Raw genomic sequence first — 22,730 nt, 5'->3', positions numbered from 1 at the left:
CTTACCTTATCAAACTCAACAAAATTAATTCGATTCTCTGAAGACCTATAATGTAAGGTTATTAAGGCGCTCAAAATGAATTTATTTTTAATGCTTGAACCATCTTCTTTAGGAAACATTCTATTTCATTTGTTTTACCTGCACAAACATTTAGCAACTGTTTTTTCACATATAATTATTATTAACTTTATTCAAACCGAGCATCATTTTGATTAATGTAAATATGACGTGAATTGAGCTATTTACATTTAAACTACGTGTATTATAAAATTGCGTATTTTCAAGTTTTAAAAACACAGTTTTACAAACTTTTTGAAAATATATAAAAATGGATGAAATCATTTAAAATATTTTATTCGGTTAATAATGTAACATGCAACATTTTTCAGTTTCATAATGTTTTTATTATATTTCGTATGTTTTTGCACTTATCTTTGAACGCATCATTCCAAAACATAAATTTCATAATTTCTCCTTATAAAATATATTTAATATTATAAGAAAACGTAAATTTTTCCCTATCTCTTAATGGAAATTACGAGACTTTAAATCAAAGATGCAAGGAATATGTGATATTTAATGCTTATTTCTGAGTTATAATTTTAAGGCAGGAGCCAACATATTTAAAAAATTACGAAAAAAAAATTGTCTATACATTGACACTTTTTCTATTAATTCTTCTTTAGTACAATTGTTAAAATTATGCGAAAAAGCTGATTAAATAATTATAATTAAAGCAGTAAAATATCGAAATCCCGAAATTTGATTGATAAAAATAAATAAATTAAACCAAAAACATGTTTAAATTAGATTTGATTTTTTAAATATTATCAAGCATTAATTTGTATTTCCTTTGGATTAATTCTTTGACTTTTAAACATTATGTATTGATTAATTATATTTTATTACGTGTTTCTATATAAAAAGACTCTTAATTATTCGGGAAAATTTAAATAAAAAATATGTTGTGCATTTTTGAAAGTATAAACGTATTTCTATAAAATGCTCTGGAAATTTTATACAAATAGTAGTTTTTGGGAGTTTTTTTTAACAGTAGTTTTACTTTAATAGAAGTTCTAACAATGTTCTCGAACAGATCAAAAATTTTGTCATATATTCTGAAACATGTGGATTATATTTGTTAATATAGCTTCTTATATTTCATAACTGTTGTTAAAATTACATAAAATAATTATTAATCATAATATAAGTTCCAAACTTCACCCAAAAAGTGATTGATAAAAATATTAAATGAAATAACAAATTTAATTAAGAACTTTTTTTGAAATATTATCAAACATTAATTTATTTTTCTTTATTTGATATATATACGTTATATATTGGCCATATTTGATCACGAAATTATATTTTATCAAATATATCTAAATAAAATAACATTTGATTGATCGAAAAATTTTAAGAAAGTTGACGTTACGATTAACTTCGTAATATTTTCTAAGAGAATAAACACATTTCTAAAAGTAGTTCTGGAAGTTTTAAATAGTAGTTTTAGGACCTAAACTTCTCCGAATTTATATTTCTTTGAGTTAATTATTTGACACAAATACGTAACATATTGTTCATAGTTAATTACCTATAATTACATTGTTTTAAATATCCTTTTACAAATTTGTTCTTAATATTAAGGAAAACTTCTATTTATGCAAAAAAAACTAAAATTAAGAATATAGTAGATGGTATTTAAATTAAATAATATAAAATAATGAATATAGCATGATATTTTAAAATGTTTCATTAAAATTAAAGAAATAATGCAATTGTTTTAACATAAACATACATTTTAAAGTAGTTAGGTAAACTAGTTGTTTTATTATTTTTTTAAAAAAAAAATTTCTGAACATACATCATCCCCGTCGTTTAACCATGGTGCAGATTTCATCAATAAAAGCGTTCGTTAATTTTTATTCTTCAAAGCTCTTTCTCGTTAATTCCACTTTAAAGAAGAATGAAAGGCTATTCTGTACATCATTAGTGTTCTATTTACATTCAATAAATTCAACTATGTGTTTGTCATATGAGAACATTTTAAAAGAGCTAAGTAAACTTTTTTGTTCATTATTTCTTAATATGCATTACATTGAACTAAGATACACTGATGTATTAAACTACATTTGCATGTATTGTGATACATTGAATTGCGTGTGTAATGTATCAGAACACTTCAATTTGAGTGAAAACTGTAGAATTTTTCGGTAGATAAATTTCTTTAAGAATATTGTTTCAAGATTATAGTAACTTGATCCATTTCTGCTATTAATTTTAGCTTTCCTTTAAATGACATTGTCTTACGGCTCACCTCTACACCTATAAAGCTTTAACGCATAAGAAATGAACATTTTGAAACATGTTGTTAAACTACTGTAATTGGTATACAAATAGGCAAATATTAATAAGCGAGTGTAGTTAAAGTTCGGATAAATGCAGAAGGAGTTAAGTTGTAATAAACACTTGTGCCATAGCACTATTTAAACGAAGATTTGAACAGTGCTAAAATTATTGTTAATAATGGAAAGTTTATTTAAAAAAGCAGTTCTGAATTCGAAAAAAAGGTTAAAAAGTTGCATAAAAGCAGAAATCTAACACAGGAAAATAGACTTTATTCAGTCATCTTTTATCACTGTTATCTCTTTAAAAACCATGACAAGTCTCAATAACAAGTTTGCAGATTTACAAGCTTCAAACAGTTGGCCTCTCCTTCAGAGGCGCCATATTAGGTGGGCCAACGTCGCTCCCGCAGTGAGGACAGATAGAACAGAGAAGGAAAGAACATCCATGCTTTTGCCCGGGATTCGAACCCAGAACCTTTCTGATGCAAGGACAGTTCCCTGCCCCCTACACAGGCTGGTCTACTTGTCATAACTTATCAATGTTTTATTCGTAACTCTTTCTAAACCATGGGATCTCTTTCTTGACAAGTTTATCGCCCCCCCCCGTATTTAATTTTGAAATCTCCAAGCTTTAAACAATGTTAAAAATACTCTAATTGAAGGTTCATCTAAGCAAGCAGATATTGATAAAAACAAGCTAAAAATCTGCAAAAAAAGATCGGAATTCGATCAGAAAAACTAGCCATATGTCCTTTCTTATCTATCATTATATCCCTTATAAACAATGAAGCATCATTTTCCAATACTATATTTGCTTCTCCAATATTATATTCGTAGTTTTTCATACTTTTAGAAGTATTAAAATCATTCCTATATTCAAGTGTATCTAAAAATTAGTTATTGATGAAAAATAAACAAGTTAAATTACTCATTTTTACTCTTATACTACTAATTTAGACTCTTTTACTCTCATTTCCATATTAGGTCTAATTTGCATGTACGACTTTTAAAATAAGTTTGAATTTTTGTGAGAGTTTAACTAAAAAGGGGTTTGATTAATTAGACTAAATCATAAAACATGATTCAATATAATAAAATGTTATTATATAATAAAATGTTATTATATAATATAATTTAAAACAATTCATAACGTATCATTAAAACAAAATAAATTTAAATTCAGCATATATTTTCGTAATTTGATCGTTTCCGATTGTATAATTGTGAACCATCTATCTGATTAATCATAGTTTTTAAGCAGTACGTGCCAAAAGAGATATTTTGTAAGGAACAAAAGGAATTTCATACAGACATTCCTTTCAATAACTTAGAGAATATTAGTGAGAAAATAAATTGTACCACGTCAGACCTTCTTGAAAATCCTAGAGATTCTTTCTCCATGCTCCCACGGAAGAACAGGAGCTCTTCTACAGTCAATACCCTTAGTACCGTTATTATAAACTTCTCCACGTCGAAAATTGTTTCGAAAAATATCAGGATTCCGTTTGAGCAAACGGCTGTAAGCATCTAGGATTACTTTGGCAACATCATACATAAGAGCTGCTTCTGCCTGAAAAAAGAAAGAAAGTTATTTTGCTTTAATATATTTAGCAAAGCGAAATTGCATTTTTTATTTTTATAGTGTTATATAGTACACTGAATAAAGGGTCAAAACTACTAGTCTAGAGTAAATATTACCGTATCCCTGTTTTTATGACAACACCAAAAAAGAATGATAAATTTTACCGAAGTACCATGGTAAAATTAAAAATAATAATTTTTGAATGCCGTTAAATTTTTGCAATTTTATCACGGAATCTTAGATCATGGCATTAAAATCTTTTATACGGTTAAATTTATTTTTCAGTTTTATATTATGTTCTTAAATACGTGGTAACAAGAACTATTATTTTAAAACCTAGAATTTATGGTAAACCATTACCATGTCAACGAAACAAGTTTAAATACCTTACATTTTGGTTTTATTAAATAAAACTACGTTTTTTTACAAGAATGTCATTACCATATAGCACGGTAATTTCATCAATTCTATTTTTCCTTGTGTAAAGCATAAATAATATTGCATTATCATTTATACCTTCAAATAATTTTAGCTTAAATAAACTTTTTTGGCCGAATTGAATTATGGGCTCTCTTACAATTAGAAGAAACTTATAAATTTCAGAAGAAATTTGAGATATTTTGGAGTTTTTTGGTATTTCAAATAAGAATTATCCTTAAGTGTATTTATAATGTTTTTATTAACTTTGTAGAGTCTCGGATTTTTTTGCTGTTGTCTTGCATGTGACGAATCAAATTAATGAATATAATTAACAAAAGAAAAAAACTTCGTATGTATATATTATTGCTTGAAATGTCTTAAAAGCAAATGTAAATAAAAAATAATAATTCTCTTCATATTTGTAAAAAAGAGGAAAAAAATCAGAAAAAAATTCAAGTCAAAAAGACAAAAAAGTCTAACGTCAAAATTAAAAAGGAAGCAGAAATTTACTAAAATAGATACTTCTGCAATAACAGTAGAAAATTTAGATCTTGATTGCTATATTATTGGCATTCAAAAGATAGAATTAAAAGACAGAATAATTAATGAAACATCATTTGTTTTAAGACGGTAGAAAACTATCAAAATTATGTTTATTCGTCTAATGAAATACGGGTAAAATGTTGGTATATATGTTATAATTAAAAGTATTTCACCAATTAAATATGACAACTTAAGCATAACTTAAAGTTGTTTGACAATTCGAACGTAAATTTATTTTGATATATGTACCAAGGCTGGTTTCTGAAAAACATATTGTGTTTTATTTACTCTAGCTAAGATACTTCAAGTATTATACTACCATCATTATAATATTATACTACCATCATATATCATATATATGGCCAAATTATTAGCCGCATTCCAAGATTCTATATAAAATCTTAATTATCACTATACAGCTTTATTGTTTTTGCGTGGATTCACTTGTTTTCGATCGTATATCAATTGGTTAACACTGCAATACAATACATTAAAGAATAAATATATAAAAAATCTCCTGAATAGAAACCCATTACATGTACGTTTAAATATAAAAGTATTGCGAATAAGCTCGAGGAATTATCCAAAAAACTAATAATTTCCTTCATTTATTATAATATAATACCTGATATAACAAATAGTCTATAATTATATATCGTCCAATTTATCCAATCGTCGAATTCATGTTATAAGTCGTCTAATTTAACCAATTGATGCACGAACGTAAACAAATGCAAACCGGTTTCACCCGCTTAAAAACAATAAAACTGTTTTGTATCACCTGATGATTAAGATTTTACATAGAATCATGTAGTGCCTCTAATAGTTTGGTCAAGAACTGTATATATGTAGCATACTGCAATAATAAATCTATGAATGCAATTAATGAAGAAGTCTTTTCAACGCAAAATTTAAAAATTTTAATTTCTTTTTTTTTAATTGTATAGCCAACAACAACTTTTTGAGTTGTTTTATTTTTTTTCTGAGCTGATATAATGTATTCGATCTATTAACTTAGAAGTGCTATTTACTGAATCAGGAAATACATAATTCATACCAAACAAATACACAAATATCCAAAAGAATTTATTCATAAGATACTCCGAAGATTTTTTTTTATCTCTTACCGAAATATATTGTGTGCCAGCTCCAGGCCATCTATTTGAATCTAATGCTTGCCAAGCAGGCACAAAATGACGAAAATCAGGACTTCTAGGCTGTAAAATTCGAAAACCAGTTACGTTAATTGCTCCAAATTCTAAGACTTGACTATTTAAATATTCATCCATGACCTATAAATTAGAATATATAAGTTAACTTAATTACTTTATTAGTAAAACATTATGAAATATATTCAAAGAAGAATCTGAAAGCATAAGCAACTATCAATAAGAAAATCCAGAAAACAAAAGAAACAAAAATGGTTTTATCTGAAAACAATTAAAAATAAATATGCTAAAAAGAAGTTAATGAAGTTTTCTGTTTGAATTAAATATTTGTTTTTGAAATATGGCAACATGAATGGGGTTGATAAATTTCTCTTTGATTCTAATGTTTTTCTTTCTACTAATTTAATGCAGCGTTAGTTATTGAAAACATTTTGTGATAAAAAAGAATTGTGTAAAAGAAATTTCTGCTCTGTTTGTTGTAAGACGCATAACATATAAATTGTTTTATTGTTGTGGATATTTTTGAATAGTCAGTATAACTTAAGACGCCCTGTATATATGAATACTGTTTCCAATCAGAGTTTCTCATAGCTGCTACATACTTAATAAATGGTCCATGTTAGAACACCATGTTTTTTCTGATTTTCTATACTTAAAGAAATTTCTTTTTTCAAAGTTATTTATTTTTTGCTATTTGTTTTTGAGTGCTCTGACTATTAAACTAATTTTTAAAGCGACTAAACTAAACAAAAAAATAAAACCCAATTGTTATTTCAGTTATCATAGTATTGAAAGGAATTTTTTTCTAAATGTTTAAGTCATGCAACTACATAAAATCCAAATTTTAATATTGGATTACTTTATAAACAAATTGTCTTAAAAAATAAGAAGAAAACATAAATTTTTAATACAATAAAATGGGTAGATATTTTAAAGAATATGTAATGCTAATAATTTAAGATACTTATTACCTAGTCATTTTTATGAGGGAATAAGATTTTTTCTTTTTTTTTTCCAATGCCCACCTGGGGAGCGACTTACGCCTGAAGGGCATATTTGTTGGCCACTCTTTCAGGGGCACCATATTAGTTGGGACCAACGTTGCTCCCACAGCAAGGACAGATAGCACAGAGAAGAATAGTTCGAACCCAGAACCTTTCTGATGCAAGGGCAGTTCCCCAACCCCTACACACCGCTGTCGGCTATAAGGGAAAAAGTGTATAGAAAATTATTAAAATTATTGTATCTATATATTTTTAGACATTGCTTATGTTCCTGTTTTATTACCATTGTTTTTTTCATTATTAGAATGTTTTCAAAGAATTTTAACTAGCATAGAGCTTTCAGCAAAAAAAAATATTTGGCATAAAACAGGCCATATTTCAACTCTATTTATATAATAGAAGGGTTTTTCCCCAAAATTTTTCTTTTAATTACATTGGGTGGTAGACATGAAAAAAAAGGAAAAAGTATATTTCAACAATGCAAAGTGCTATTTGAAATATAATAAAGATATTTTTAACAACAGTGTAAGAATGCAGTTTTAATAATTGTTTAAAGCATTAAAAAATGTGTATCAAAAATGTGGCAAAAAGAATCTTACCAAGCTCGTGAGAAGAAAATGATAGTTTCTTCTTCCCATATAAATGTCACGAACATGATTCACTATTATCTTTCTGGCAGTATCAGCATTACAATCCAAGACAACATATTTTAAACTCTCACGTTCTCTAGTTTCTAATGAATGTAGAAAAGCATTAGCATCTGATGCATTTGATATGCGCTTCACAACTTTCACTTCTAATTTGTAATTATCTGTTGTCAGTCGGAAGATGTGCTGTAGTTTAAGTAATCCTGTCAAAAAAAGAAAGATACTTAAAGTTAATTTTAAAAAAACATCCAATTATTTCTTATTATAGCATTTGTAACGTCTAATACTTATATCAGGATTTACGAAAAAGTATTCTTGTTTAATAAGAAACGAAGTAATTTTATAAAATAAAGAACAATCACGGAATAAAATTTAGGATGAATGAATTCAACTAGTCGAAAATAAAGTATCTCACATAAAGAGCAAGATTTTTCAATCATTCAAAAAAAAAAATTTTTTTTTTTTTCAGTTGTATAAATTTAAACAGGTTGTTCCATGTTTACTGGACTCATTACAAGTGTGGGTTACCTTTTTGCTTTTTTTATCTATATAAGTAATTTTTTTCTGATCCGATATTTTTAAAGTGCTCGAGACTTTGTTAAAGTGACAAAAAATGTGTTACACTAGTTTTAATAGCAGTCAAGTCATCTACATTAAAAACCTAACATCGCACTGTTAAAAATTTCTCTGATAAAAGGTTAAATGACAATTTATTCTATTGTTATTTTACCATATTCAAACAAAAGAACCAAGTAACAATAAATAATATGGTATTCAAACTCTTAACTGCTTCATGCCGAATCTTCATTAACAGCTTCACCGAAACGGGCTGAACAGCCAAAATTTTATAGAACCAAATAGGCCTTCCGAATGAAGTCACTTAGTTTCTTGCACGTAGGTACATATTTTATAGCCCAGATGTCTTATCTGTTAAACTCATGACCGACAGAACGGGAGTTATCGTTGAAATCACAATATTTCCACCATTTCATTCAACACATGAAGAATTTCCAGTATCCTGCACTCCCAAATTTGTCACCCTGAACTGTTAGAAAACGATACGCACATTCACGCTTACAATAAAACTGCTGAACTATCTCCCATTACCAGTAAAATTTCCTTTTTATAGTTTTGAAACCATACTTGTTGTAAGTGATTAAAAATATCATACAGTTTTTAGTCATAGTTTTTTTTTCACATACCAGTTGTAAACGGTTTCAAAACAGTAAAGGTAAAACATGTTCTTTACCATAAACTTTACAGTCACTTGGATGAACAGATTGTTGTTGGTAATTTAAGAATGAAAAGTCTAACAGTACATGCCAATATTCCTTTGGGGCATTATCTTCAGAAGCAAATAATTCCATTTTTGTGTTCGAAATCGCTGTGGACAAAAATTGGATTAAAAAAATTAAGATATACAACGAAGAACTCCCTGAAAATTTAAACGGAAATAATTATAACCAAATTATTTTAAAGAAGTTATATTTTTTAGAGTTATTTTTCCAGTTTTATTTTGACGGATACAAACAATATCATAGTTGTCTACTTTATCCTACTCTAAACTTTAAAGCAACGGTGTTATTGCATTTTCTATTATTATTTATTTTAATCTCTTGTAGTTGTTTCTTTATTATAACTTCCTATCGAGAAGTGCTTTAAAAATATAAGAATTTCTTAACTTTCATTACTGTCATTGTTAAGGTAAAATTGATAATAATTATTCAAATCTGATATCATGAATTGTTTTAAAGAAGAATCTATAGGGTTTACCTCAATGCACTAATTTGTTTTTGTTATTTGTTGTCATTAAGAATTAAAACAAAAATTTATAATCAAATTGTTTATTTTATTTTATTGCATTTTTATTCTTACATAAAGCATAAAAATGCAATACAAAAAAGAAGTGCATTGGTCCTTTATATTTTAAACTAAATTGAAATGTTTTTTTAATACTGTAGGATTCCAAATTTGTACTACAAAAGAACTAAAATACTTATGAACTTATTTAATTTTTATTTCCTTTTATATCATTATCTATTATAATGCATTTCAATTATTGATTAAACTAACTATATGTAATAAATATAAATAAATCACTTTCGTTTCGATATTTACACTGATTCCCTTAAAAAATTGTTAGAAACATACACACAAGAAATATTCAATTATAATAAATTATCTTAGCATATCGAAACATTTTTAACTACTTCTTTCCATTCAGACGAAACATTCCTGTCTAGACGCGTCATTTACAATATATTTTTTTTAAAGAAAAATATCCTATGATGTCTTTTGTTAAAATAATTTAAGAAGGTATAGCAATTTAAGCTTTAAAATAATATAGATATTTACAAACTTGACTTAGTTGAAAAAAAGTTCGCGATTGAGATATTTACTATGAGATAAAAATCGTTAAAATAACTAATCCCAAAAAGGAATAAAAGATAAACAAAAATATTTTAAAGATAAATGGAGGAGGGAATTGTAAAAGCGTGTGTTGTACATTACACCAATGTAAATATGTAGTCTCCCCTATCCCCCCCCCAATGGAAAAAGGCTCCATTCACTGTAAGTAGTTGACGCCTGTAACAAAACTCTCTCTGTTATGTTGGTGGTCATTACAAGTTTTCTAGTCTGATTCAGGTTTTTTTAGTTGCTGCTTAATTTGTCCAACAATTTGATTGGAAAATAAAATCGTGTATTTTTAGATTAAGGAAAGAAAGTGTGAATGTGATATTTTAAGATAAAAGTTTCTAAGGAAATTAATTTATTTTAGTTAGGTCTAACAACAGGTCTAGTTAACACAAATAGATTTCCATGCAGACTGGGACCCTTAAAGGTGTAATTTTTTAAAGTTTTTAGTATTATGTGCTTTTTTAATAATCCACTGAAATATTTTTTTGTTTAACGTTTATGATTTATTTTCGGTCATCCAGGAATACTAAAAAAATTAGTTTTAAAAATTACTAAAAAAATTAGTTTTATCCAAGAAGTAACTAACATCCAATGGTCAAGGCACATCATTATGTGCATCGGATAACAAAAAAAGTCAATCAAGTCTCTTTCTAAGCCGTTTCGGCTTGATTTATGCCCAAAGAATTCCAGTAGATGGGAGTACGTAGTTGGATGCCAGTGAGGATGTCTCTCATTTCTGCACGAAAGGCCAAAATTCGTTTACAGTGGTGTGGGAAAAGACAACACTGGTTATCGGAGACCTGTGAACAAATGGAACACACTATACCTTGTTTTGCACTCACAGAAGGCATTGAATGCGGATATAAAAGCCATGAACCTTGTTCGAACAGTGTAAGGATCTGCTGCGGATATCATGATATGGGGCATATTCTACTAGTATAGAAATAATTCCTTAGTTTTCCAAAGGAAGCAATGTAATACCTAGTCATATTGACTATTCAAACGCGCAGACAGAAATGTTATATTTTTACTCAGAGGGTGATGCATGCATCATAGCCGAGAATACAACTCACCGTTCGAAATTGGTCCAGTTAGCAACAAATTGACTTCCTGTGTCTTTAAATCTGACTTCCAGCGCAAAGTCCGAATTTTAACAAAATAGTAAATGTATGGGACACCAAGCAATGAAATTTCCAATCTCTTCTTTCACCTTTGTTATAGGATCTTTAACACTGTGTCATCCATATATGGTATTCTCTGGAAACAAAGGCAGAAACATATAGAATCGATGCCCTCACGAACACGGCCTTCTATCTTACCAAAAGGAGATACAATTTAATATCACTTTAAAGTTTCAAATTCATTAAGCGGAAAGCGAGTGGTTAATGTGGTTGTTGAGAATATATTCTTTGGTTTCTCTATCAGGACGTAGCAAACTGTAATTTTTTTTATCTCCTTTTGTTTCTTTATAATGAGTTTTTGAACTGTCAAACATATGCGGGACACCCGGTACGCTCATTTTCCTCTTATTTACTCAACTTTTCCACTAAGATGACAAATTAGAAGATGGAAACATTTGTTTATTTATTGATAAAGTATGTAGTACGAGATACATGAATTCATCTATTTGCAGAGGTGAAAGTTATTCTTATTATAATATCTACTGACGAAATTAATATTAATTAATATAACTCATATATTCAAATTTATGTAACCTAACTTTTACAAAGCTACAAAAAATTTTGTTTTATTATCACAATATCAATCTATATTATTTAATTTTATGGTTCTTACTAAGAAACTAAACAGCAAATTCAGAAAGATTTCATAGAAATTATTTATATCTAAAAATTGTTTTTGGGTGGCTCCATACTTAAATCATATTACAAAAGCACTTTCCGCATCGTAAAAATTACAACTGCAATTTTCCATCAATAAATGGTAAATTTAAGGAAATTTTTTGGCGGCATCCAGTAAAACGGAATAAATGTAGTCAGAAACAGTGATTCATATTTATTTGACTATTACTTAGTAAAAGAGGAAATATGCTGAGGATGATGATCTCTCTCTTCTGAATCAAATCAGATACAATCTTCTGAATTTGGAATCAAATCAAAGAAGATGAGTTCGTTCACCTTAATGCTTCCAAAACATGCATAGATCTATCTGTTCAGAAGGTCCTCACGTACCAAGTTAACAGATTTAATGAGATGTCGCGAAGTGGCTTCTGCTTCCCTACGCTTTCTGAAAACTGGAAATGTCTTAGCATTATAGGAAAATCTGAGGGATTTTAAATGTTCAGCAGACAGTTCTGTTAAAGTGGTTTGATCTCTCATGTCACGTTTAAAACTAATTGATGCTCCAGGACTTCCACTTAGATGCCACGAATGTGATGATGCTTGTTTTCAAGAGATGTTTATAGCAGTCTTATTTTTTGAGAACAGCTAAAGGTATGTCATAGGTTCCACATTAACCCGAATTTTGGAAGTATCGTCTTTTTCTAGATCATCATCAACATAGTCATATTTTAAATTTGCATGGGATGGAATGCATTGTAAATGGAGCACCAGTTAGGGAAAGAACCAGACCTGGTTCTGAGTTCTCTTGGTTCTGAGTTCTTCTTGGTTCTCTGGAATTCTTATTCCCTTCTGGTCCCTGATAAGTCTCTGATTTTGCTTATAATGAATTGTTCTGCGGCTATGAGAAAAAATTAAGACATCTTCAAGTCGCTCAAAAAGATAATCTAGTGCCATGTCAATGACGATCAATTCAGGGCAAAAAACGGAAAAGTGATCAGTATGTCTGCGTTTATGAAATACTTCTTCATCAAGTTTATAAAAATCTCTACGTCCAGTGCATCTCTCAATGTTGCTACCGTCTGCATAAACTGGAATAGCCATCTTAGAAACCTCTAGAGCAACATGTGTCAAATATTGAAGATGTTGAGTAGACTTATGAATATAAGTAAGTAATCCTGTATGAAAATACACTCTAAGCAATGAGTTCAATGGTGACCATTAAAGAATTAAATTCTACAGAAGGTGGCAATTTCCCAGCTTGATTTAGCTGATTATTCTTTTTCAGAATGATTTTTTTTAAGCAATTTACAAAGTTTGTAGGACGTTGCTGATCCCAATAAAGAATATTCTAATTAAGTATATTTAACATGAAGTAAATTTAACTTTAAAACGTCACCAAATTTAAAAATAAATATAGTTATTTTGTGAAAAGATTAGAAAACGGAGTAAACAGGCTGTCTTGGTAATGCTGAAAGTTTAGCTTTGTCGCTAGTAGATATATAAAATTTTCCATTCTCAATAAACCGAAAATAAAGCGTTATTAACTTAATAGAATTTCTCTCAGTCAAAAATGCATAAAAAAAGTTTCTGTGAAACATCTTTATGATTGCTTTTGGGTGATGTTATAAAACTCACAATCTCCATAAACAGAAACTATAAATGCTTGACTGTAAAACTATAAAATTGGGAATATAAAACTCATGTTTTACGAAACTTCACTAAGTGACATAGTCCTTCTAATCATAAATTTTCACTACCTGGAAAAACAGATTTCTACCCTAAAAATGCAAATCAAAAGTTTTGTGGGTATTATTGAAAAGTTAATGTCATTTTAGAAGAGTATCATTCTTTTTTAACGTATAAGAAAAATAATAGAAATATAGTTTATGTCTATTTTTTCCAGTTTTATTGATTTTAGGGCTAAGAAAGCAAATTTTTAATCTATGACAAATATTTAAACGATTGAAAGGAAACTTTAATTGTGATATCCTGAATAATAAAATTGGAAAATACCGTCATAAACACAACGCATTTTTAAATAATATTAGATAAAAAATATAAAGCAACTAAACGTCTCACTGACGGTTTTCCTTAAATTCATATACAATTCGACACGTTTTAATGTAATTTATTCTCATGAAGTTATTTGAAACTTCTGACCGCTCAAATAGTCCATAAAAAGCACAGTGAGTACGATGCACTAAAAAAGGTTAAACCCTCAATAACTTTTGATTTACTAATTAAATATTTAGATACAGATGTATCTATTATGGTTTGAAAGACTAACTAATTTATGCTTATTAAATATTTCGATTAATTAAATATTTCGATAAATAATTTTCAACTTCAAGACAAGTGGATTAACACTTCAGCTATTCTTTTGAATATCCCATCGTACTAAGAACTTTCTTTTTATGATTAGTTTTGCAATACATTTCGCTTATTTTTGTTTATTTAAATGGTCTTTTAAGAAACCATTATTCTTTTAAATATATAATGCTGTTAAGCGTAAATAGCGCATTAAGTTACATTGATATTTCACAGTTATGAATAAAGGATTAAATTGTGCACTGAGTTTCACTACATTCAAAATATAAGAATTTTTTGTTTGATAAAATAAGCCATTTATTTGATGTAAGGATAAAGTAATTTGCATTGATAAGACTTTAAAAGAAATTAATATAATATGACAAAATAAAAAAGTTGATGTTTTAATTATTAGAAATCTTGAATTACTTCTAGGAAATATGTCGATATTTAGAGCAAAGAGATGAATCATTTCTTTAGACTCATTAAGGAAACATCACATCGATATGATTAATGATTTTACGATAAATAAGGAATATCGATGTGAAACACAATTATGTAAAAGCAACTTAAAAAAAGAGAATTTTAGCTATGAAAGGATTCTGAATAAGCTTGCCTATAAGTGTTTAGAGCTAAATTCGCAAACTATGGGTGTTTACAAAGTTTCTTCAAACACAACCATGTATTTTTCTATAATGTTTTTAAAAAAAGCTGAATAAGTAATATTATCAAGATTCTTTCAACAATTGGGACTATTGCAATTTAAAACTTATGATATTTATTACAGTTGGTGAATTTTCAAAAGTTACTTAGTCTTCAAGAAAATTGTTATACATATTTTTGCAACGCAATCTAGTTTGCAAAATAAGTATAATATGCTTACCATTTTAACTAAAGCTTAGAAAGTTATTTTTTTGTGGATGTTTAAGCCAAGTTTTAGTTATCAAGCAAGGATCATAGTAATTATTTAAATAACATTTATTTCGACTTCATAACAGTTGTTTAATTTTTCTACTTTGTTAGTTATACCCAAATTCCTTTAATTATCAAAAATATTGGAAGTCTAAATAAGAAAGGAAACTTAATTCGATAATTGATCTAAAACTCAAAATCAAACTATATCCATGATATGCTAATGACTCTTAATATCTGATCGCTCATTAAATAATATAATATTTACGTCATAGTTAATTGACAGTGATAGTATCATGAATTATAATTACAAGAGTGGTTATTTTGGAAAGAGAAGTTTAATGTTTGGACATGATAATTTCGCGGTTGAGTAATCTGCATTTTCATAAAAAACTAATAATAAATATTTCATTTTAATAAAATAATTGATTTTAAGTATCAGTTAAGTGTTTAATTCTTAATGCATAATTTCAGAGATATATTTTGAAATGAGGGAAATTAATACCAACCTAAAATATTACAAAGCTTTTTGTACTTAAGGAAACTCACGTACGAATTAAAGAACAAAATTAGGGGAAATTTTATATGATATTACAGGGGGATCATCCTGTAGCAAAATGACGTTAGTTGAGGTTTTGATATAGAGTACCAATCAATCGATGTTCGCCATTTTAAGATGACATCTACAGATCCTGGTCTGGTTGACATACTCAAAGGTTGCCGGCTGGATCCCCATACCTAAATTCTATTAAACAAGTCTGAGATGTTTTCCGAGAAATTGCAGCTCGCTAGTCCCTCTCAGAAATCTTTCGCGGCTAAGAACTGTCTTAATGGAAGAGTGATATTTATTGTCCAAAAACTCTTGTCAACCTCGTAAATAACATGAAAGGTTGTTGTGAAACCTGCATTACCTTCAGGTGGGTCATACTTTATAATAAATCCTCTGCAATTAATATTCTCTGATATAATTTTTTAACTATTACAACTATTATCCCATTATAAAAGTTATAAAAAACAGGCTAACTTAAGAAGTAATTCAAGCGGAGTTTTTGTGGAAGATTGTTAAATATACGACACAGATTTGTTAAGAAACATGGACTATCCATCACAAGATAAGAAATCAAAGAGATTTAAATTATATCACCGACAAAAGAGTTTCCTGCAGTTTAATTAGGTATGATGTTATCGTATAGAAATTGTCTAAATGGATAAAATTGTTAGTGTCTTGATTTATTTAGAAATTGGGAAAAACTTCCCTGATATTTGAATAAATTTCATTTTTACAATAACTGGATACTCCATTATAACACTCGAGACACTATTGACTCATAATCTTGAATTTATGCATTAGGATTACCTTTTTGTTATCGTTTTAATCTTACTTTGTCTTTTCACTCAAAATTTAACTGTAGCCAGAATGAGATTTCTTGAGTACTTAGGGTAAATATGTTTACCCCTTAACTTTTAGACATAAAAGCAAAGCATTCCCTCGCAACAGTCCTTTGTGGGCCTGGGAGGTCATGAAGATTAAGGCTCCACAATTTCGTCACCAACGGCATGATTGTGGCCAGCACAGATCACCTTTACTTCCCAGACAGGCATCTATCTGTGTGGGCTTCAAGCCACGTTTGGGGGTCAAACTCCAGTTCTTCACAATAACAGTTTAGTGCCTTAACCACTCTGCCATCTTGGCTCAACTTTTGGTCATAAGTGTTTTGAAAAATTAAACTGCATCTACATATTTAGTGATATATTTCCTATGTTGTGAAAATATAGATATTTCTGAAAAAATTAAGTGTTATTAAAAATGTTAGATGACATCATGAAATGTTAAATATTTCAGAATTCTTTTGACTCAGTTTTAAATCATCCATGCGTTGCAAAAATCGAATCGAGATTATTTATTTTTCTGTTGAAAATTTCGAAGTAAACTGAATATAGTTAAGTCATAGATAAATTAATTTTTTCTTATATAATGTTCATAATTTTTTTTAATTTTAGGAAGAAAAATTGAGAAAATTTTCAAGAATATCGAAAGAAGCTTTATAAATTAAGAATTTTAAGATACCATTTTTTAAAGGAACAGGTTTTGGCAGTAATTTTGAGCGTATGTTTAAAAAGTAGTCTATTAAACTTCTTAGCTAATAACCAGTAAATTTTTCTGACAGTTAAGGGAACAAGACTTAAATGTTAAAATTTACAGTGTTAATGCAGATTTTTACATGATCACTACAAAAAAAACGTAGCTTTCAAATTCAAGTGAAATTTGACACACGACATAATTCTCGTTTAGTTTTATCTTAATATACCTAGTTTAAGCAAGAAAATATGAATAATGTTTGACTTTACCTATATATTTCAATATCAAAACAGCGAATTTTATGTCTTAAGCCAATCCTGAAATACAGAACAATATTTGACAGGGAATTTAAGAGGCAAACAGAACCACTTTATACTAGGGAGAGAAAACGTTATGGAAAAAGCTTTTTTACCAAGATGCACCCCATGAGGAATATTATTGTCTTTTATATCCAGCTGTAAAATTCCTTGCCAATATAGAAGTTTTTCTTTCACGCACCAGAATTAATTCTAGAAATATTAAAAGTATACCATGTATGTAACATTTGCAATGGACTGAAAAGTCTCAAAAATTTCTTATTTACTCTTATTTGTTCTTATTTGTATCAGACATTTAGCGTTTATGTACTACATCTGCTATGTAAAAGCACTTAGATTTGGTAATACGCATTTTTCATTCCACTCAAAAAAAGGCAATTTAATGTCGTAGAGACTATCCGAAATCCCAAAATTGTACAGGTTTCTTTATTAATATGATTACCATTATTTTCAGGTTTTCGCATTTGCTATTAAGAAATTTTAGCTAAGTCATATATTTACAGAAAAGGATTTTTATATAAAAATAATAATTCATGTGGTGCGTCACTCTCGAGGGAAAACGGTGGAACCACCTTAATTTGAAACTACTATTCTGAGATAGTAGTTTTTATGCAATATGCATTCAGTTAGTTAGACATTGTTTTTTAGAACATATTTCTGCACTCAATGGAATCTACAGGGCGTTATTAAACTATTGCAATGAATTTATTGCAATGAGCAATTAAACATAATGTTTAAAAATAACGTTCTCACAATACTATGCATTGTAAGGAAAAAGTCATAACAGTTTAAATGATATTTTGTAGCTCTTTTTCAATCTATTTTATATAAAACTAAGTTAATATGAACCATTTTAAAGCAATTAGATAAATTTTCGAGACAGTTTAACAGCTTTGATTGTAATTTAGTTCATTTTATTTTTTTTATACAGGTAATTAAAAATGCTTAAAAACAAGCAATATTAAGATATTATAAGTTTGCTGCTTTCAGAAAAGGCATGTTTTTGAAAGTTTCTTAACAGAAAGAAAAACGAAATATTACAAATTCTAGTTTTCTATAATCATAAAGAGTTTTAACGACTTTCAAAATATTCTTGAATAATTAAAAAATTTTTAGAAGCAATTATGACATTACTTTTTGAACAATGTTCAGAATACATTTTAAATGAATTATTTGTTTAAGGAAAATATTTGCTTAAATGCTTAAAGCAATATTTTTTCTCGACAGACATTTTATTTTTTTAAATAAGCGTTGAAACTGAAATTTGAAGCTGTTGTAATTTACATTCTTGTAAAAATAAATAATACATTTCCTTGAAAATAATATAAAATATTAGAGCATAACATAAATATGACTAAGAGAACAATAAAAACATCAAGTTGATCTATAAGCAACAACACCTTTTACATTAAAAACAAAATCAAAATTAATATCTTATTAAAAAAAATAAATGTAAAATTTAAAAAGAAAATATGTTTTTACTCTTCATCAACTTAGAATAAATGTGATCCGCAGCTACAAGAAATTTATAGCTGTAATTTAAAAGAGCAATTTGTTGCTGGAGTAAGAGTGGCTAAGTGATCTTCTAGTCTACATTCCTTATTTTCAAGTGAGGAAACTTTAGAATACGAAGTCTTAAGACATTTATGGCCATAGTATAGCAATTTATTGGCCATTAATTCGACTTATACTCTAGTTTTATTTGAGTTTTAGAATATTAGATGGGGAGTGTCAGTCTTCTTCATGAAAATATTTGCTTGACGAAACTGTTTTGCTTTTTGTTCAGATGGTTTTAAATTTAAAGTTCAGTTCTTTGAATTAGATACAATTTATAAAATGAAGAGATGAAAGAAAATATTTTTATTTTTGTTAATTTGTTAAATTTTTGAATCTTATAAAACATAAATTTTTGAATCTTATAAAACATAAAATTTGAAAGAAGTAGACAAAAGTTAAAAGATTATAAGGAAAAATGAATCTGCTAAAAAATTTTCGTTTGCATGATATAAATAATAACCAAATATGCGGAAATATTTTTAAAACTATGCGAAATTGTTAAGGCAAATTATAAAAATTATATAAATAATATAATGATATCTCAAAGAAAACTAATAGCCGTTGAAAACTAAGTGCTAGCTTATTAAAATAAGAAAAATAATATAAGTAGACTAATATAAAGTGCCCTACAATAATGGTGCTATGTCTCCCTTTTGTAAATATGCAAATATAAAAATAAATTGTTCGTTTGTGATATCCAGAATATGATATCATCGAAATTATATGTTACACTGTATAAATCTAGGATAGATAGCCATAGTTTTTTTTAAATCGAACTGAAAGTACTGAGAACAGGGAAACACGAAATGCTTCTGCATATTTTAAATTTTCACTCATGTACACTGCATATTTTGAGCAGAAAATAGTGAAATATTGAAATCAAAATACAATTTTTTTTAAAAAAATAAACGTACTAGTGGCTGTATATAGTAGACGAGAGAGACGTCCAAGACGAGATGGCGTTATACCATTTTATCGCAAATACTTCTTCACGATTATAACTAATTTAAAATTTAAAGTATAGAAAAAATAAGTTTAGGAAAAACTAGAGAAAACCTAAAGTTTCAAATACTAAATTTTTTAAGAAAAAAATATTAAAATGAAAACATATTATGAGAGGATACCTTAGGATTACGCAATGCGAAAGTTTTCTTCCGATAATTTGTTTGCATTTTGATAATTTAATTTTTTTTTTTTTAGAAATTGAAATTTTATGACCTATTCAAGGTTTGCTTTAACTTATTATTTTCTATACTTAAAATTTCAAATCAGTTATGGAGATGAAATATAATTTTCGATTAAAAATTTCTCTCACTGTATAGTGTTCTCTTAATGTCGAGGAGAGCTGACTTATCACCTACATGTTGAAAAACAGCAAAATGGTCGGCAATTTAATTTAAAATCGTCGAAATAGTTTTAAGCAACATTTGCCTTTAACTTTACTTATAAGACAAATTAAAAAAAATTAACTTATTTAAAATATGTAAAATTTTAAGGAACCTGTAATTAAATAATTTTAGTAATTAATATTTCTCTATTAATTGAATTATATTTTTCAAGAAACATAGTAAATGAGGTTTTTCATGTATAATTAACACAAAAGACACTAGTTTTCTAGCATCTATATGCACAATAAATAATGCAAAGAAAATTTGTTTATTTTTAAGATTTAAAGGGCATACAATTCTCTTAACTATTCTGTCTTCATTTTTTCTTTGTTGAAAATTAATAACCAATACTTGAAACTGAATAACAGCATTGCTAACTGTAAAAATTATTTAAAAAAAAGGGAAAATAGTGAATTTATGTTTATGTAGTGGTGACTTCTGTCGCATTATTTTGAAATAAATTCTAATATTGATTCATTGAAAACATTTATTATTTCCCAGGCATTTTTGTCTTTAAACTTCTTAGAAAGGATATTAGATTTGTATTATGTATTATTTGTTCTAGGTTTCTGATGGAATCTCTTGTATCTTTTCTTTTTTTTTGTTAAAAGTCTGAATATGCTTAATAGCTACTTGCATTTAAATCAATAACACATATCAATTTTATTTCAAGATTAATTGCGATATTTCAATTTCGTTGCATCTTTTATACATATATATATATATATATATATACTCAAGAGCCAAAGCATAATGACCACCCCTACATTTTGCAATGAACTTTCCTGGATGACGTGGAAGGTACGTGATCAGTTGGAAGTGGTAATTAACTGTTGCTGGAGAGTTTGAAGAATCATTCCTTCACTCACTTCTGTGTGTGATGGGAAAGACTGCGGATCTAAGCGACTTTGATAGAGGACAGATTGTAATGGCTCGAAGGCTCGGACCAAGTATTTCCGAAACTGCACGACTCGTTGATCGCACGCGATATACAGTTGTTAGTACTTATGTAAAGTGGATGAATGACGGTGAAACCAGCAGTAGATGACAAGGTGTTGGACGCCCACACGATATCAAAGAAAAAGGTTGTCGGAGATTGTCTCGCTTGGTGAAGCAAAACCGAAGCCAGATAGTGGTTCAGCTGACAACCAAATACAATGCAGGGTCAAGTAGAATAGTATTAGAGTACACAGTTCAGCGGACACTGTTGGAACAGCAAACGTCCCACTCGTGTGCCTTTGCTGACCAAGCGTCATCGCCAACTACGCCTGCGCTGGGCCCGGGAACATCGCGACTGGACCATGGATCAGTGGGAGAGAGTTGCCTGGTCAGATGAATCACGGTTTATCATTCATCACGCCGATGGCCGTGTCAGGATACGCCGTCTTCCAGGCGAACAGTTGCTCCCTCAATGTACAGTAGGTCAAGCACAGGACGGTGGTGGTGGTATTATGCTTTGGGGGACGTTCGCTTGGGAGTCTCTGGGACCCGTGGTTGTGGTAGAGCAAACCATGAATGCTACAGGGTATCTGAACATCATTGCGGACTAGTTGCACCCTTGCATGGCCTCTGTTTTCCAGCTGGAAATGGAATTTTCCATCAGGACAACGCCCCGTGTCACAAGGCTCAAATTGTGTTGGAGTGGCTCCAGGAACATGATTCTGAATTCCAGTTAATGTTCTGGCTGCCTATCTCACCGGATCTCAATCCGATGGAGCACATTTGGGCTCAGAGTTCAAAGACCACTAAGTCGCAATATCTCGGATTTGCGTGACCGTTGCTTAAACATCTGGTACAATCTTTCTCCGGCCATCTACCAAGGGCTTGTGGCATTCATGCCAAGGCGGGTGGCTGCTGTGTTGCAGGCTAAAGGTGGGCCAACTCATTATTAAGAGGTGGTCATAATGCTTTGGCTCTTGAGTGTATATATATAAAACTACTCTGAATTACTTTTGATCTATTGATTGGATCTTCATGCTCTAGGACGGATCTTAACCTTAATGACTCGAGGGGATGAAATCAAGTATGCTAATTAATAAGTGCAGAATACCGTTTTTTCGATGTCTTCGATCCAAAATTAATGTTTATTTTACTTTTTGTATATTTTGCCACATCTCCAAAGATAATTAAATGAAGAAAAAAAGTAAATATTTATAATTTTTATTATTTTATTTAATAATTGTCGAAGAAATTCTGAATTGTAAGGTATACAATTTTTTTCATTATTTCTAAGAATATA

The 22,730-nt window shown here is 28.8% G+C and overlaps 1 protein-coding gene across 1 annotated transcript in view; it reads right to left on the bottom strand.

The window, feature by feature from the left end:
- The window catches only part of LOC122270917 (glutamate receptor 1), a 378,704-nt gene that overhangs the window by 24,747 nt on the left and 331,227 nt on the right, over positions 1 to 22,730 (bottom strand). The window contains exons 4-6 of the mRNA XM_071187345.1: positions 7,666 to 7,916; positions 6,021 to 6,185; positions 3,708 to 3,918 (exon numbers count right to left, since the gene is read on the bottom strand). Of these exons, the coding sequence (XP_071043446.1) occupies positions 3,712 to 3,918; positions 6,021 to 6,185; positions 7,666 to 7,916 (623 nt within the window). The 3' untranslated portion in view covers positions 3,708 to 3,711. The remainder of the gene's footprint in view (positions 1 to 3,707; positions 3,919 to 6,020; positions 6,186 to 7,665; positions 7,917 to 22,730) is intronic.

Source organism: Parasteatoda tepidariorum, chromosome X1 (genome assembly GCF_043381705.1).
Source record: "Parasteatoda tepidariorum isolate YZ-2023 chromosome X1, CAS_Ptep_4.0, whole genome shotgun sequence".
NCBI classification, from domain to species: Eukaryota; Metazoa; Arthropoda; class Arachnida; order Araneae; family Theridiidae; genus Parasteatoda; species Parasteatoda tepidariorum.
The sequence above is the reverse complement of the archived record's forward strand: the minus strand, read 5'-3'. Positions and strand labels throughout refer to the sequence as shown.